The 13,425-nt window shown below is 40.8% G+C and overlaps 1 protein-coding gene across 1 annotated transcript in view; it reads left to right on the top strand.

Annotated features, from left to right (window-relative positions):
• The window catches only part of ARMC1 (armadillo repeat containing 1), a 374,962-nt gene that overhangs the window by 247,321 nt on the left and 114,216 nt on the right, over positions 1-13,425 (top strand). The window contains 1 exon segment of the mRNA XM_053715076.1: positions 11,555-11,608. Coding sequence (XP_053571051.1) covers positions 11,555-11,608 — 54 coding nt within the window.

Raw genomic sequence — 13,425 nt, 5'->3', positions numbered from 1 at the left:
ATGGGGAACGATTTTTTGCTGCAAGCAATATCGAGATATGTGCAGTCATTTCCATTCTGAGGAGACCTGATAGATCAGAATTTGGCTGACATATTCCCCATGCGAGGCAAGGGTGAGCAGTATTCCTTTTTAGAGTGTAGTACTGTGGTAACCTGTGTATTATTATCCCATTCTAGATAACATGGGATACTTCAGGGGTACGTGGTTTAGACACTGGGGCAGCCTAGGAAACACCTGATGTTAAACGTCTATGGGGTTTATTGAGGCTAAATTGAATATTTTCTGTGGCATATTTAATACAAGAAAAAGCAATGTGTACATTGGGCGAGCCTAATTTCGCGCTTCATTGCGCAGTTAGTTTCTTGAGAGGTAGCAGCCATTAGCTCCGGTTGGAACCAGACTGTAAGGCTATACTTTGGATTGGGACCCGGATCGTTTTGACAGGTCTTGGGGGCAGGTAGGCGCCACAGCAGAGCTGTGGCGAGGTGCAGAAGTCATTAAGTGAAATTTGTCTGCAAATGGTTTTTACTGCCTAATTTCATAAAATTACATTTTTTCTCTCCTATTACTTGTGGTGCAATATCCGATAGCACATTAGGCTCTAATAACAATAAAATTGTTCATTTTGATTATCATTTTAACAACTTTGCCAAAGCAGTGTACACTTTTTATTCTTAAAGGCGCAGTAATCGTTTTTGTGCTGAATTGTTTTTTTCACATATAATAAACATTGGGAACGACTTGTGCTGTTATTACTAGTCTGTACAACATGTCTGACATGGGAAGTCAGTGTTCTATGTGTTTAGAAGCCATGGTAGAACCCCCTCTTACATTGTGCCCTGTACTGAAAGGGCCTTACACTGTAAGGATCACATTTTAAATAAAGAAAGTGGGCCTCAGGATGGTTCTCAGTCTACAGAGAATCGGGATATGCCATCTAATTCTCCCCAAGTGTCACAACCTTTAACGCCCACGCAAGCGACTCCAAGTACTTCTAGTGCGTCTACTTCTTTTACTTTGCAAGATATGGCTGCAGTCATGTCTACTACCCTTACAGAGGTATTGTCTAAACTGCCAGGTTTGCAGGGTAAACACCATATGTCAGATACTAATGCAAATACTGAACCTTCTGACGCCTTAGTGGCTATTTCCGATGTAAACTCCCAATGCTCTGATTTGGGGGTTAGGGATTTCATGTCTGAGGGGGAAATTTCAGAGTCAGGAAATTTATTACCTCAGACGGATTCAGACTTAGTGTCCTTTAAATTTAAATTAGAACACCTCCGCTTATTGCTCAGGGAGGTTCTGGCGACTCTGGATGATTGTGACCCGATCACGATTCCCCCAGAAAAATTGTGTAAAATGGACAAATAATTGGAAGTACCTACTTACACGGATGTTTTTCCGGTTCCTAAGAGAATTTCGGAAATTGTTAAAAAGGAATGGGATAGACCAGGTGTACCGTTTTCTCCCCCTCCTAATTTTAGAAAAATGTTTCCCATATCTGACACCATGCGGGATTTTTGGCAATTGATTCCCAAGGTGGAGGGAGCTATATCTACTCTAGCTAAATGTACAACTATACCCATTGAGGACAGTTGTGCTTTTAAAGACCCGATGGATAAAAAATGAGAGGGTCTTCTAAAGAAATTTTTTGTTCACCAGGGTTTTCTCTTGCAGCCTATAGCTTGCATGGTTCCAGTAACTACTGCAGCTGCTTTTTGGTTTGGCGCCCTGGAAGATTCTCTGAAGGTTGAGACACCTTAAGAGGACATTTTAGACAGAATTAAGGCTCTTAAATTAGCTTATTCTTTTATGATTGATGCTGCTTTTCAAATTGCAAAGTTAGCAGCGAAAAACGCAGGTTTTGCCATTGTAGCGTGTAGAGCGTTATGGTTAAAGTCATGGTCGGCTGACATATCGTCTAAATCTAAGCTTTTGACTATTCCCTTCAAGGAACCTATAAATGTAATTTTGCTCAGTGTACTGCTTGTGAATTTCTACAACAGGGAGAAGGCTTCAGGAGCTCCACAACTGGAGAGACTTTTCGGCACTTCTCTTGTTTAAATTGTAGAACTAAGTTCGCAATTTATTTATTAACCTGCACAGAGTGTGGGATACAATATACAGGGCTCACTAATAGGGAGACAAGGGAAAGGATTAGGGAACATGTCTCAAACATTAAAAATGGTAAATTAACTACACCCCTGGTCCAGCATTTTAAAACTTGTCACAATACAAGTACCAAGTCACTTAGATGGACTATTATAGAACAGGTCAAGACAAATAAGAGAGGTGGTGACAGGGAAAAGTTGCTGGCTAAAAGAGAGGTGTTTTGAATACACAGACTCAGAACCAGAGTCCCAGAAGGGTTAAATTCAGAATTTGACCTGATAAATTTCTGGGAATAAATTCCTGGCTCTGGGTCTGTGTATTCAAGTTTAAATCCTAATCCATATGATAAGCACTTGTTACAGTGTTTGTACATTGCGGCTCTTTGTATATATAGTTGCAAGATAATGTGGGTATGAGTATGCTTTATGCATTTAAACAACTGTTTATTCCTTTTGTATATTTATTTCTCATATTTGTTTGTATATTGTACTTTATGTACTATCTGTTTCTAGTTTTCTGATTTTTTTGTTAATTACCGATATGACTCTCATCATATATGCTAGGGTTCAATGAATCCTATAAGTGATCAAATTTTGATTTATTATTAATGCTCTTATACACAGCTGATTGTTTATGATTAAATTTCGCAAGACTGTATTTGTTATACTTTGCAATGGGAAATTGTTGTCCTGTTATAATCTATGTGAGGAGAGTTGGATTTAGCTTCACTCTAGGTATGGTTTTAATTATATTTTTTAACCAATCAGGTAACAGGAACTAGTTTATTAGACTGGTGCACACCTGAGACTGTAGCTACGATTACGGCTTCATTGCCGAAACATGTCAGCAGACAGTCACTAGAGTGAAGCTATCTCCACTCACTGCTAAGCCTGAGATTCCTGTATCCCTGGAGGGAGAAAGATTTTTAATTGCAATAAAGAAAATCCTAATTCACCACTGGCTGTTCGTGCACCTCATTTGAATTTGTTTATCCTTATTCCCTTCAAGGGTAAGACCCTATTTGGGCCTGAACTGAAGGAAATAATCTCTGACATTACTGGAGGTAAGGGTCACGCCCTACCTCAGGACAAGCCCGTCAAGATGAGGGGTAAACAAAACAATTTTCGTTCCTTTCAAAATTTTAAAGGAACATCCTCTACTTCCTCTTCCTCCACTAAGCAGGAAGGGAACTTTGCGCAATCCAAGGCAGTCTGGAGACCTAACCAGGCCTGGAATAAAGGTAAACAAGTCAAAAAGCCTGCTGCTGCTACCAAGACAGCATGAAGGGGCAGCCCCCGATCAGGGACTGGATCTAGTAGGGGGAAGACTCTCTCTTTCTTTGCTCAGGCTTGGGCAAGGGATGTACAGGATCCCTGGGCATTGGAAATAGTGACCCAGGGATATCAGTTGGAATTCAAGGACTTCCCCCCCCCCCCCCAAGGGGAAAATTTCATCTTTCAAGAATGTCTGTAGACCAGACAAAAAGAGAGGCGTTCTTACGCTATGTAAAAGACCTCTACACCATGGGTGTAATTTGCCCAGTTCCAGATCGGGAACAAGGGTAGGGGTTCTATTCAAACTTATTTGTGGTTCCCAAAAAAGAGGGAACCTTCAGACCGATTTTAGATCTCAAATGTCTAAACAAGTTCCTCAGAGTCCCATCTTTCAAATTGGAGACCATTTGATCCAGGAGGGTCAATACATGACCACGGTGGATCTGAAGAATGCGTACCTCCACATCCCTATCCATGTGGAACATCATCAGTTCCTGCGATTTGCATTTCAGGACAAACATCAGTTTGTGGCCCTTCCCTTCGAGTTGGCCACGGCTCCCAGGATCTTCACAAAGGTTCTAGGGTTTCTTCTAGCTGTTCTCAGGCCGCGAGGCATAGCGGTGGCGCCCTATCTGGATGATATCTTGATCCAGGCATCAACCTATCATCTGTCCAAATCTCACACAGACATTGTGTTGTCATTTCTGAGAACCCACGGTTGGAAAGTGAATGTAGAGAAGAGTTCACTAGTTCCACAGACAAGTTCCATTCCTGGGAACTCTGATAGACTCGGTAAACATGAAGATATTTGACAGAAGTCAGAAAATCAAAGATTCTAAATACTTGCAGGGCTCTGCAGTCCATTCATCGGCCATCAGTGGCTCAGTGTATGGAAGTCATCGGGCTAATGGTAGCGGCAATGGATATCATCCCGTTTGCTCGCTTTCATCTCAGACCACTACAACTGTGCATGCTCAGTCAGTGGAATGGGGATTACGCAAATTTATCTCCTTAGATAAATCTGGACCAAGAGACCAGATACTCTCTTTGGTGGTGGTTGTCGCAGGACAATCTGTCCCAAGGGATGTACTTCCGCAGGCCATCTTGGGTAATAGTAACGGCGGACGCGGGTGTTCTGGGCTGGGGTGCAGTCTGGAATTCCCTGAAGGCTCAGGGTGTGTGGACTCAGGCGTAGTCTCAATTGCCAATCAATATTCTTGAACTGAGAGCGATATTCAATGCGCTGCTAGCGTGGCCTCAGTTGGCTTTGGCCAAATTCATAAGATTCCAGTCGGACAATATCACGATTGTAGCATATATCAATCATCAGGGGGGAACAAGGAGTTCTCTAGCGATGATAGAAGTATCAAAGATAATTCGATGGGCGGAGGCTCACTCTTGCCATCTGTCTGCGATCTATATCCCAGGAGTAGAGAACTGGGAAGCAGATTTTCTAAGTCGTCAGACTTTTCATCCGGGGGAGTGGGAACTCCATCCGCAGGTGTTTGCAACCTTGATTCATCAATGGGGCACACCGGAATTGGATCTGATGGCATCTCGACAGAATGCCAAACTTCCACGTTACGGGTCCAGGTCAAGGGATCCTCAGGCTGTACTGATAGATGCTCTAGCAGTACCTTGGTCGTTCAACCTGGCTTATGTGTTTCCACCTTTTCCTCTCCTTCCTCGTGTGATTGCCAGAATCAAGCAGGAGTGGGCTTCAGTCATTCTAATAGCGCCTGCGTGGCCACGCAGGACCTGGTATGCAGATCTAGTGGACATGTCGTCTCTGTTACCGTGGAGACTGCCATTGAGAAAGGACCTTCTCATTCAAGGTCCTTTCCAACATCCAAATCTAACTTCTCTGCAGCTGACTGCTTGGAGATTGAACGCTTGATTTTATCTAAGCGGGGTTTTTCTGAGCCGGTCATTGATACTCTGATTCAGGCTCGCAAGCCGGTCACTAGAAAAATTTACCATAAGATATGGCGTAAATATCTTTATTGGTGTGAACTCAAAGGTTACTCATGGAGTAAGATTAGGATTCCTAGGAGTTTGTCTTTTCTCCAAGAAGGATTGGAGAAGGGATTATCAGATAGTTCCTTGAAGGGACAAATTTCTGCTTTGTCAATTTTGCTTCACAAGCATCTGGCAGATGTCAGGCTTTAATCAGAATCATTTTTGTAAGGCTTTAATCAGAATTAAGCCTGTGTTTAAAACAATTGCTCCACCATGGAGTTTGAATTTAGTTCTTAATGTTCTTCAAGGGGTTCCGTTTGAACCCATGCATTCCATAGATATTAAACAGTTATCTTGGAAAGTTTTTAGTAGCTATTTCTTCGTCTCGAAGAGTTTCTGAGCTTTCTGCGTTGCAATGTGATTCCCCTTATCTTATCTTCCATTCGGATAAGGTGGTTTTGCGTACTAAACCTGGATTCCTTCCTAAGGTTGTTTCAAATAAGAATATTAATCAGGAAATTGTGGTTCCTTCCTTGTGTCCTAATCCTTCCTCTAAGAAGGAGGAACGTTTGTTACATAATTTGGATGTGGTTTGCTCTTTAAAATTTTATATACAAGCGACCAAGGATTTCCGTCAAACATCTCCCTTGTTTGTTGTTTATTCTGGGAAGCGTAGGGGTCAAAAAGCTACGGCTACCTCTCTCTCTCTCTCTCTCTCTCTTTTTGGCTGAGAAGCATCATCCACCTGGCATATGAGACTGCTGGACAGCAGCCCCCTGAAAAGATTACGGCTCATTACACTAGAGCTGTGGCTTCCACTTGAGCTTTTAAAAACGATGCTTCTGTTGAACAGATTTGTAAGGCTGCGACTTGGTCCTCCCTTCATACTTTTTCCAAATTTTACAAATTTGATACTTTTGCTTCTTCTTAGGCTGTTTTTGGGAGAAAGGTGCTTCAAGCAGTGGCGCCTTCCATTTAGGTTTCTGTCTTGGCCCTCCCTTTAATCCGTGTCCTAAAGCTTTGGTATTGGTATCCCACAAGTAAAGGATGAAACCCGTGGACTCGGTATATCCTGTAAAAGAAAAGGAAATGTATGCTTACCTGATAAATTAATTTATTTTACGATATACCGAGTCCACGGCCCACCCTGTCATTTTGAGACAGGATTTATTTTTTATATAAAATTCAGTCACCTCTGCACCTTGTTGGTTCTTTCCCTTTCTCTTCCTATACCTTTGGGGGGAGGAGTTAGGGGAGGAGCTATATAACAGCTCTGCTGTGGTGCTCTTTGCCACTTCCTGTTAGCAGGAGGAATATATCCCACAAGTAAAGGATTGAAACCCGTGGACTCGGTATATTGTAAAAGAAATTAATTTATCAGGTAAGCATAAATTTCCTTTTCTTTCATGTAATTAGCAAGAGTCCATGAGCTAGTGACGTATGGGATATACATTCCTACCAGGAGGGGCAAAGTTTCCCAAACCTTAAAATGCCTATAAATACACCCCTCACCACACCCACAATTCAGTTTTACAAACTTTGCCTCCTATGGAGGTGGTGAAGTAAGTTTGTGCTAGATTCTACGTTGATATGCGCTCCGCAGCAAGTTGGAGCCCGGTTTTCCTCTCAGCGTGCAGTGAATGTCAGAGGGATGTGAGGAGAGTATTGCCTATTTGAATGCAGTGATCTCCTTCTACGGGGTCTATTTCATAGGTTCTCTGTTATCGGTCGTAGAGATTCATCTCTTACCTCCCTTTTCAGATCGACGATATACTCTTATTTATATACCATTACCTCTGCTGATTTTCGTTTCAGTACTGGTTTGGCTTTCAACAAACATGTAGATGAGTGTCCTGGGGTAAGTAAATCTTATTTTCTGTGACACTCTAAGCTATGGTTGGGCACTTTATTTATAAAGTTCTAAATATATGTATTCAAACATTTATTTGCCTTGACTCAGAATGTTCAACATTCCTTATTTTCAGACAGTCAGTTTCATATTTGGGATAATGCATTTGAATCAATCATTTTTTCTTACCTTAAAAATTTGACTTTTTTCCCCTGTGGGCTGTTAGGCTCGCGGGGGCTGAAAATGCTTCATTTTATTGCGTCATTCTTGGCGCGGACTTTTTTGGCGCAAAAAATCTTTTCTGTTTCCGGCGTCATACGTGTCGCCGGAAGTTGCGTCATTTTTTGACGTCCTTTTGCGCCAAAGATGTCGGCGTTCCGGATGTGGCGTCATTTTTGGCGCCAAAAAGCATTTAGGCGCCAAATAATGTGGGCGTATTATTTGGCGCCAAAAAATATGGGCGTCGCTTTTGTCTCCACATTATTTCAGTCTCATTTTTTCTTTGCTTCTGGTTACTAGAAGCTTGTTTATTGGCATTTTTTCCCATTCCTGAAACTGTCATTTAAGGAATTTGATCAATTTTGCTTTATATGTTGTTTTTTCTCTTACATATTGCAAGATGTCTCACGTTGCATCTGAGTCAGAAGATACTTCAGGAAAATCGCTGTCTAGTGCTGGAACTACCAAAGCTAAGTGTATCTGCTGTAAACTTTTGGTAGCTATTCCTCCGGCTGTTGTTTGTATTAATTGTCATGACAAACTTGTTAAAGCAGATAATATTTCCTTTAGTAATGTACCATTGCCTGTTGCAGTTCCCTCAACATCTAAGGTGCAGAATGTTCCTGATAACATAAGAGATTTTGTTTCAAGAAGGCTATGTCTGTTATTTCTCCTTCTAGTAAACATAAAAAATCTTTTAAAACTTCTCTCTCTACAGATGAATTTTTAAATGAACATCATCATTCTGATTCTGATGACTCTTCTGGTTCAGAGGATTCTGTCTCAGAGATTGATGCTGATAAATCTTCATATTTATTTAAAATGGAATTTATTCGTTCTTTACTTAAAGAAGTACTAATTGCTTTAGAAATAGAGGATTCTGGTCCTCTTGATACTAATTCTAAACGTTTAGATAAGGTATTTAAATCTCCTGTGGTTATTCCAGAAGTTTTTCCTGTTCCTAATGCTATTTCTGAAGTAATTTCCAGAGAATGGGATAAATTGGGTAATTCATTTACTCCTTCTAAACGTTTTAAGCAATTATATCCTGTGCCGTCTGACAGATTAGAATTTTGGGACAAAATCCCTAAAGTCGATGGGGCTATTTCTACCCTTGCTAAACGTACTACTATTCCTACGTCAGATGGTACTTCGTTTAAAGATCCTTTAGATAGGAAAATTGAATCCTTTCTAAGAAAAGCTTATCTGTGTTCAGGTAATCTTCTTAGACCTGCTATATCTTTGGCTGATGTTGCTGCAGCTTCAACTTTTTGGTTGGAGACTTTAGCGCAACAAGTAACAGATCATGATTCTCATAATATTATTATTCTTCTTCAGCATGCTAATAATTTTATCTGTGATGCCATTTTTGATATTATCAGAGTTGATGTCAGGTTTATGTCTCTAGCTATTTTAGCTAGAAGAGCTTTATGGCTTAAAACTTGGAATGCTGATATGGCTTCTAAATCAACTCTACTTTCCATTTCTTTCCAGGGTAACAAATTATTTGGTTCTCAGTTGGATTCCATTATCTCAACTGTTACTGGTGGGAAAGGAACTTTTTTACCACAGGATAAAAAATCTAAGGGTAAAAACAGGGCTAATAATCGTTTTCGTTCCTTTCGTTTCAACAAAGAACAAAAGCCTGATCCTTCATCCTCAGGAGCAGTTTCAGTTTGGAAACCATCTCCAGTCTGGAATAAATCCAAGCCTTGAAGGTGCGGCCCTCATTCCAGCTCAGCTGGTAGGGGGCAGGTTACGTTTTTTCAAAGAAATTTGGATCAATTCTGTTCACAATCTTTGGATTCAGAACATTGTTTCAGAAGGGTACAGAATTGGTTTCAAGATGAGACCTCCTGCAAAGAGATTTTTTCTTTCCCGTGTCCCAGTAAATCCAGTGAAAGCTCAAGCATTTCTGAATTGTGTTTCAGATCTAGAGTTGGCTGGAGTAATTATGCCAGTTCCAGTTCTGGAACAGGGGATGGGGTTTTATTCAAATCTCTTCATTGTACCAAAGAAGGAGAATTCCTTCAGACCAGTTCTGGATCTAAAAATATTGAATCGTTATGTAAGGATACCAACGTTCAAAATGGTAACTGTAAGGACTATCTTGCCTTTTGTTCAGCAAGGGCATTTTATGTCCACAATAGATTTACAGGATGCATATCTGCATATTCCAATAAATCCATTATCAGTTCCTGAGATTCTCTTTTCTGGACAAGCATTACCAGTTTGTGGCTCTGCCGTTTGGCCTAGCTACAGCTCCAAGAATTTTTACAAAGGTTCTCGGTGCCCTTCTGTCTGTAATCAGAGAACAGGGTATTGTGGTATTTCCTTATTTGGACGATATCTTGGTTCTTGCTCAGTCTTTACATTTAGCAGAATCTCATACGAATCGACTTGTGTTGTTTCTTCAAGATCATGGTTGGAGGATCAATTCACCAAAAAGTTCATTGATTCCTCAGACAAGGGTCACCTTTCTGGGTTTCCAGATAGATTCAGTGTCCATGACTGTCTTTAACAGACAAGAGACGTCTAAAATTGATTTCAGCTTGTCGAAACCTTCAGTCACAATCATTCCCTTCGGTAGCCTTATGCATGGAAATTCTAGATCTTATGACTGCTGCATCGGACGCGATCCCCTTTGCTCGTTTTCACATGCGACCTCTTCAGCTCTGTATGCTGAATCAATGGTGCAAGGATTACACAAAGATATCTCAATTAATATCTTTAAAACCGATTGTACGACACTCTCTAACGTGGTGGACAGATCACCATCGTTTAATTCAGGGGGCTTCTTTTGTGCTTCCGACCTGGACTGTAATTTCAACAGATGCAAGTCTCACAGGTTGGGGAGCTGTGTGGGGATCTCTGACGGCACAAGGAGTTTGGGAATCTCAGGAGGTGAGATTACCGATCAATATTTTGGAACTCCGTGCAATTTTCAGAGCTCTTCAGTCTTGGCCTCTTCTGAAGAGAGAATCGTTCATTTGTTTTCAGACAGACAATGTCACTACTGTGGCATACATCAATCATCAAGGAGGGACTCACAGTCCTCTGGCTATGAAAGAAGTATCTCGAATTCTGGTTTGGGCGGAATCCAGCTCCTGTCTAATCTCTGCGGTTCATATCCCAGGTATAGACAATTGGGAAGCGGATTATCTCAGTCTCCAAACGTTGCATCCGGGCGAATGGTCTCTTCACCCAGAGGTATTTCTTCAGATTGTTCAAATGTGGGAGCTTCCAGAAATAGATCTGATGGCGTCTCATCTAAACAAGAAACTTCCCAGGTATCTGTCCAGATCCTGGGATCCTCAGGCGGAAGCAGTGGATGCATTATCACTTCCTTGGAAGTATCATCCTGCTTATATCTTTCCGCCTCTAGTTCTTCTTCCAAGAGTAATCTCCAAGATTCTGAAGGAATGCTCGTTTGTTCTGCTGGTAGCTCCGGCATGGCCTCACAGGTTTTGGTATGCGGATCTTGTCCGGATGGCCTCTTGCCATCCGTGGACTCTTCCGCTACGACCAGACCTTCTGTCGCAAGGTCCTTTTTTCCATCAGGATCTCAAATCCTTAAATTTAAAGGTATGGAGATTGAACGCTTGATTCTTGGTCAAAGAGGTTTCTCTGACTCTGTGATTAATACTATGTTACAGGCTCGTAAATCTGAATTTTACAGTTTCTTCAGGATGGTTTAGATAAAGGTTTATCCGCAAGTTCTTTGAAAGGAGAAATCTCTGCTCTTTCTGTTCTTTTTCACAGAAAGATTGCTAATCTTCCTGATATTCATTGTTTTGTACAAGCTTTGGTTCGTATAAAACCTGTCATTAAGTCAATTTCTCCTCCTTGGAGTTTGAATTTGGTTCTGGGGGCTCTTCAAGCTCCTCCGTTTGAACCTATGCATTCATTGGACATTAAATTACTTTCTTGGAAAGTTTTGTTCCTTTTGGCAATCTCTTCTGCCAGTAGAGTTTCTGAATTATCTGCTCTTTCTTGTGAGTCTCCTTTTCTGATTTTTCATCAGGATAAGGCAGTGTTGCGAACTTCTTTTGAATTTTTACCTAAAGTTGTGAATTCTAACAACATTAGTAGAGAAATTGTGGTTCCTTCATTATGTCCTAATCCTAAGAATTCTAAGGAGAAATCATTGCATTCTTTGGATGTTGTTAGAGCTTTGAAATATTATGTTGAAGCTACTAAGTCTTTCCGAAAGACTTCTAGTTTATTTGTTATCTTTTCTGGTTCTAGAAAAGGCCAGAAAGCTTCTGCCATTTCTTTGGCATCTTGGTTGAAATCTTTAATTCATCTTGCCTATGTTGAGTCGGGTAAAACTCCGCCTCAAAGGATTACAGCTCATTCTACTAGGTCAGTTTCTACTTCCTGGGCGTTTAGGAATGAAGCTTCGATTGATCAGATTTGCAAAGCAGCAACTTGGTCCTCTTTGCATACTTTTACTAAATTCTACCATTTTGATGTATTTTCTTCTTCTGAAGCAGTTTTTGGTAGAAAAGTACTTCAGGCAGCGGTTTCAGTTTGAATCTTCTGCTTATGTTTTTCATTAAACTTTATTTTGGGTGTGGATTATTTTCAGCAGGAATTGGCTGTCTTTATTTTATCCCTCCCTCTCTAGTGACTCTTGCGTGGAAAGATCCACATCTTGGGTAATCATTATCCCATACGTCACTAGCTCATGGACTCTTGCTAATTACATGAAAGAAAACATAATTTATGTAAGAACTTACCTGATAAATTCATTTCTTTCATATTAGCAAGAGTCCATGAGGCCCGCCCTTTTTTTTGGGGTGGTTATGATTTTTGTATAAAGCACAATTATTCCAATTCCTTATTTTATATGCTTTCGCACTTTTTTATCACCCCACTTCTTGGCTATTCGTTAAACTGAATTGTGGGTGTGGTGAGGGGTGTATTTATAGGCATTTTGAGGTTTGGGAAACTTTGCCCCTCCTGGTAGGAATGTATATCCCATACGTCACTAGCTCATGGACTCTTGCTAATATGAAAGAAATGAATTTATCAGGTAAGTTCTTACATAAATTATGTTTTTTTGTTGCTACAATATTGAAACATTATACCTGCTATGGAGGATTCTGATACTAACCTCTCAGAGGGTTGTTTTTCAGAGATCACTGTAACAAATGCATGTTTATATTGTGAGGAGACTATGGTTTGCCCACCTGCACAATTCTGTTCTGTCTGCTTATGTTATGTGTTAAAGACCAAGAATGGGTCTAAATCTGGTTTATCCCCTGGTACTTTTATGCGCTCTGAGCTTTCTACCTCTCAGGACTCGGTTGTCCATGAGATGTCTATTCTTGTTTTCGTTTGAGGCCTTTATAGCTTTGCATGTTGCACCATACTGTAGGTGCAAGGATTATTTTCAGATATCACAACTGATATACTTAAATCCCAACACTCTTTTCTCTCTGATTTGGTGGTTGGACTATCACCTTATTGTTCAGGGGGCCTCATTTGTTTGTCCTACCTGGATTCTATTCTCAATAGATGCAAGTTTTTCAGTCGGGGCGCTGTCTGAGAGTCTCTGACAGCACTTGGGGTTTGGAAACCTCAGGAGGTGAGGTTATCAATCAATATTTTAGAACTCCATGCTATTTTCAGGGCACTTCAGGCGTGGCCTTTATTGATGAGAGAACTTTTACATTTATTTTCAAACGGACAATATCACAACAGTGGCATATGTCAATCATCAAGGAGGGACTCGCCGTCCTTTAGTTATGGAGGCAGTATCTTGGATACTTTCTTGGACGGAATTCATCTCTTGTCTAATTTCTGCGATTCATATCCCAGGAGTAGACAATTGGGAAGGGAATTATCTCAGCCATCAGACTTTATATCCTGGGGAGTGCTCTCCATCCAGATGTGTTTTTTTCATCTTGTACAGATCTGGGGTCTTCCAGAAATAGATTTCATGTCTCTTGTCTAAAAAAAAAATACTTTCCAGGTCCAAGGATCCTCAGGCGGAGATGGTGG

Source organism: Bombina bombina, chromosome 5 (genome assembly GCF_027579735.1).
Source record: "Bombina bombina isolate aBomBom1 chromosome 5, aBomBom1.pri, whole genome shotgun sequence".
Lineage (NCBI taxonomy): Eukaryota > Metazoa > Chordata > Amphibia > Anura > Bombinatoridae > Bombina > Bombina bombina.
The sequence above is the reverse complement of the archived record's forward strand: the minus strand, read 5'-3'. Positions and strand labels throughout refer to the sequence as shown.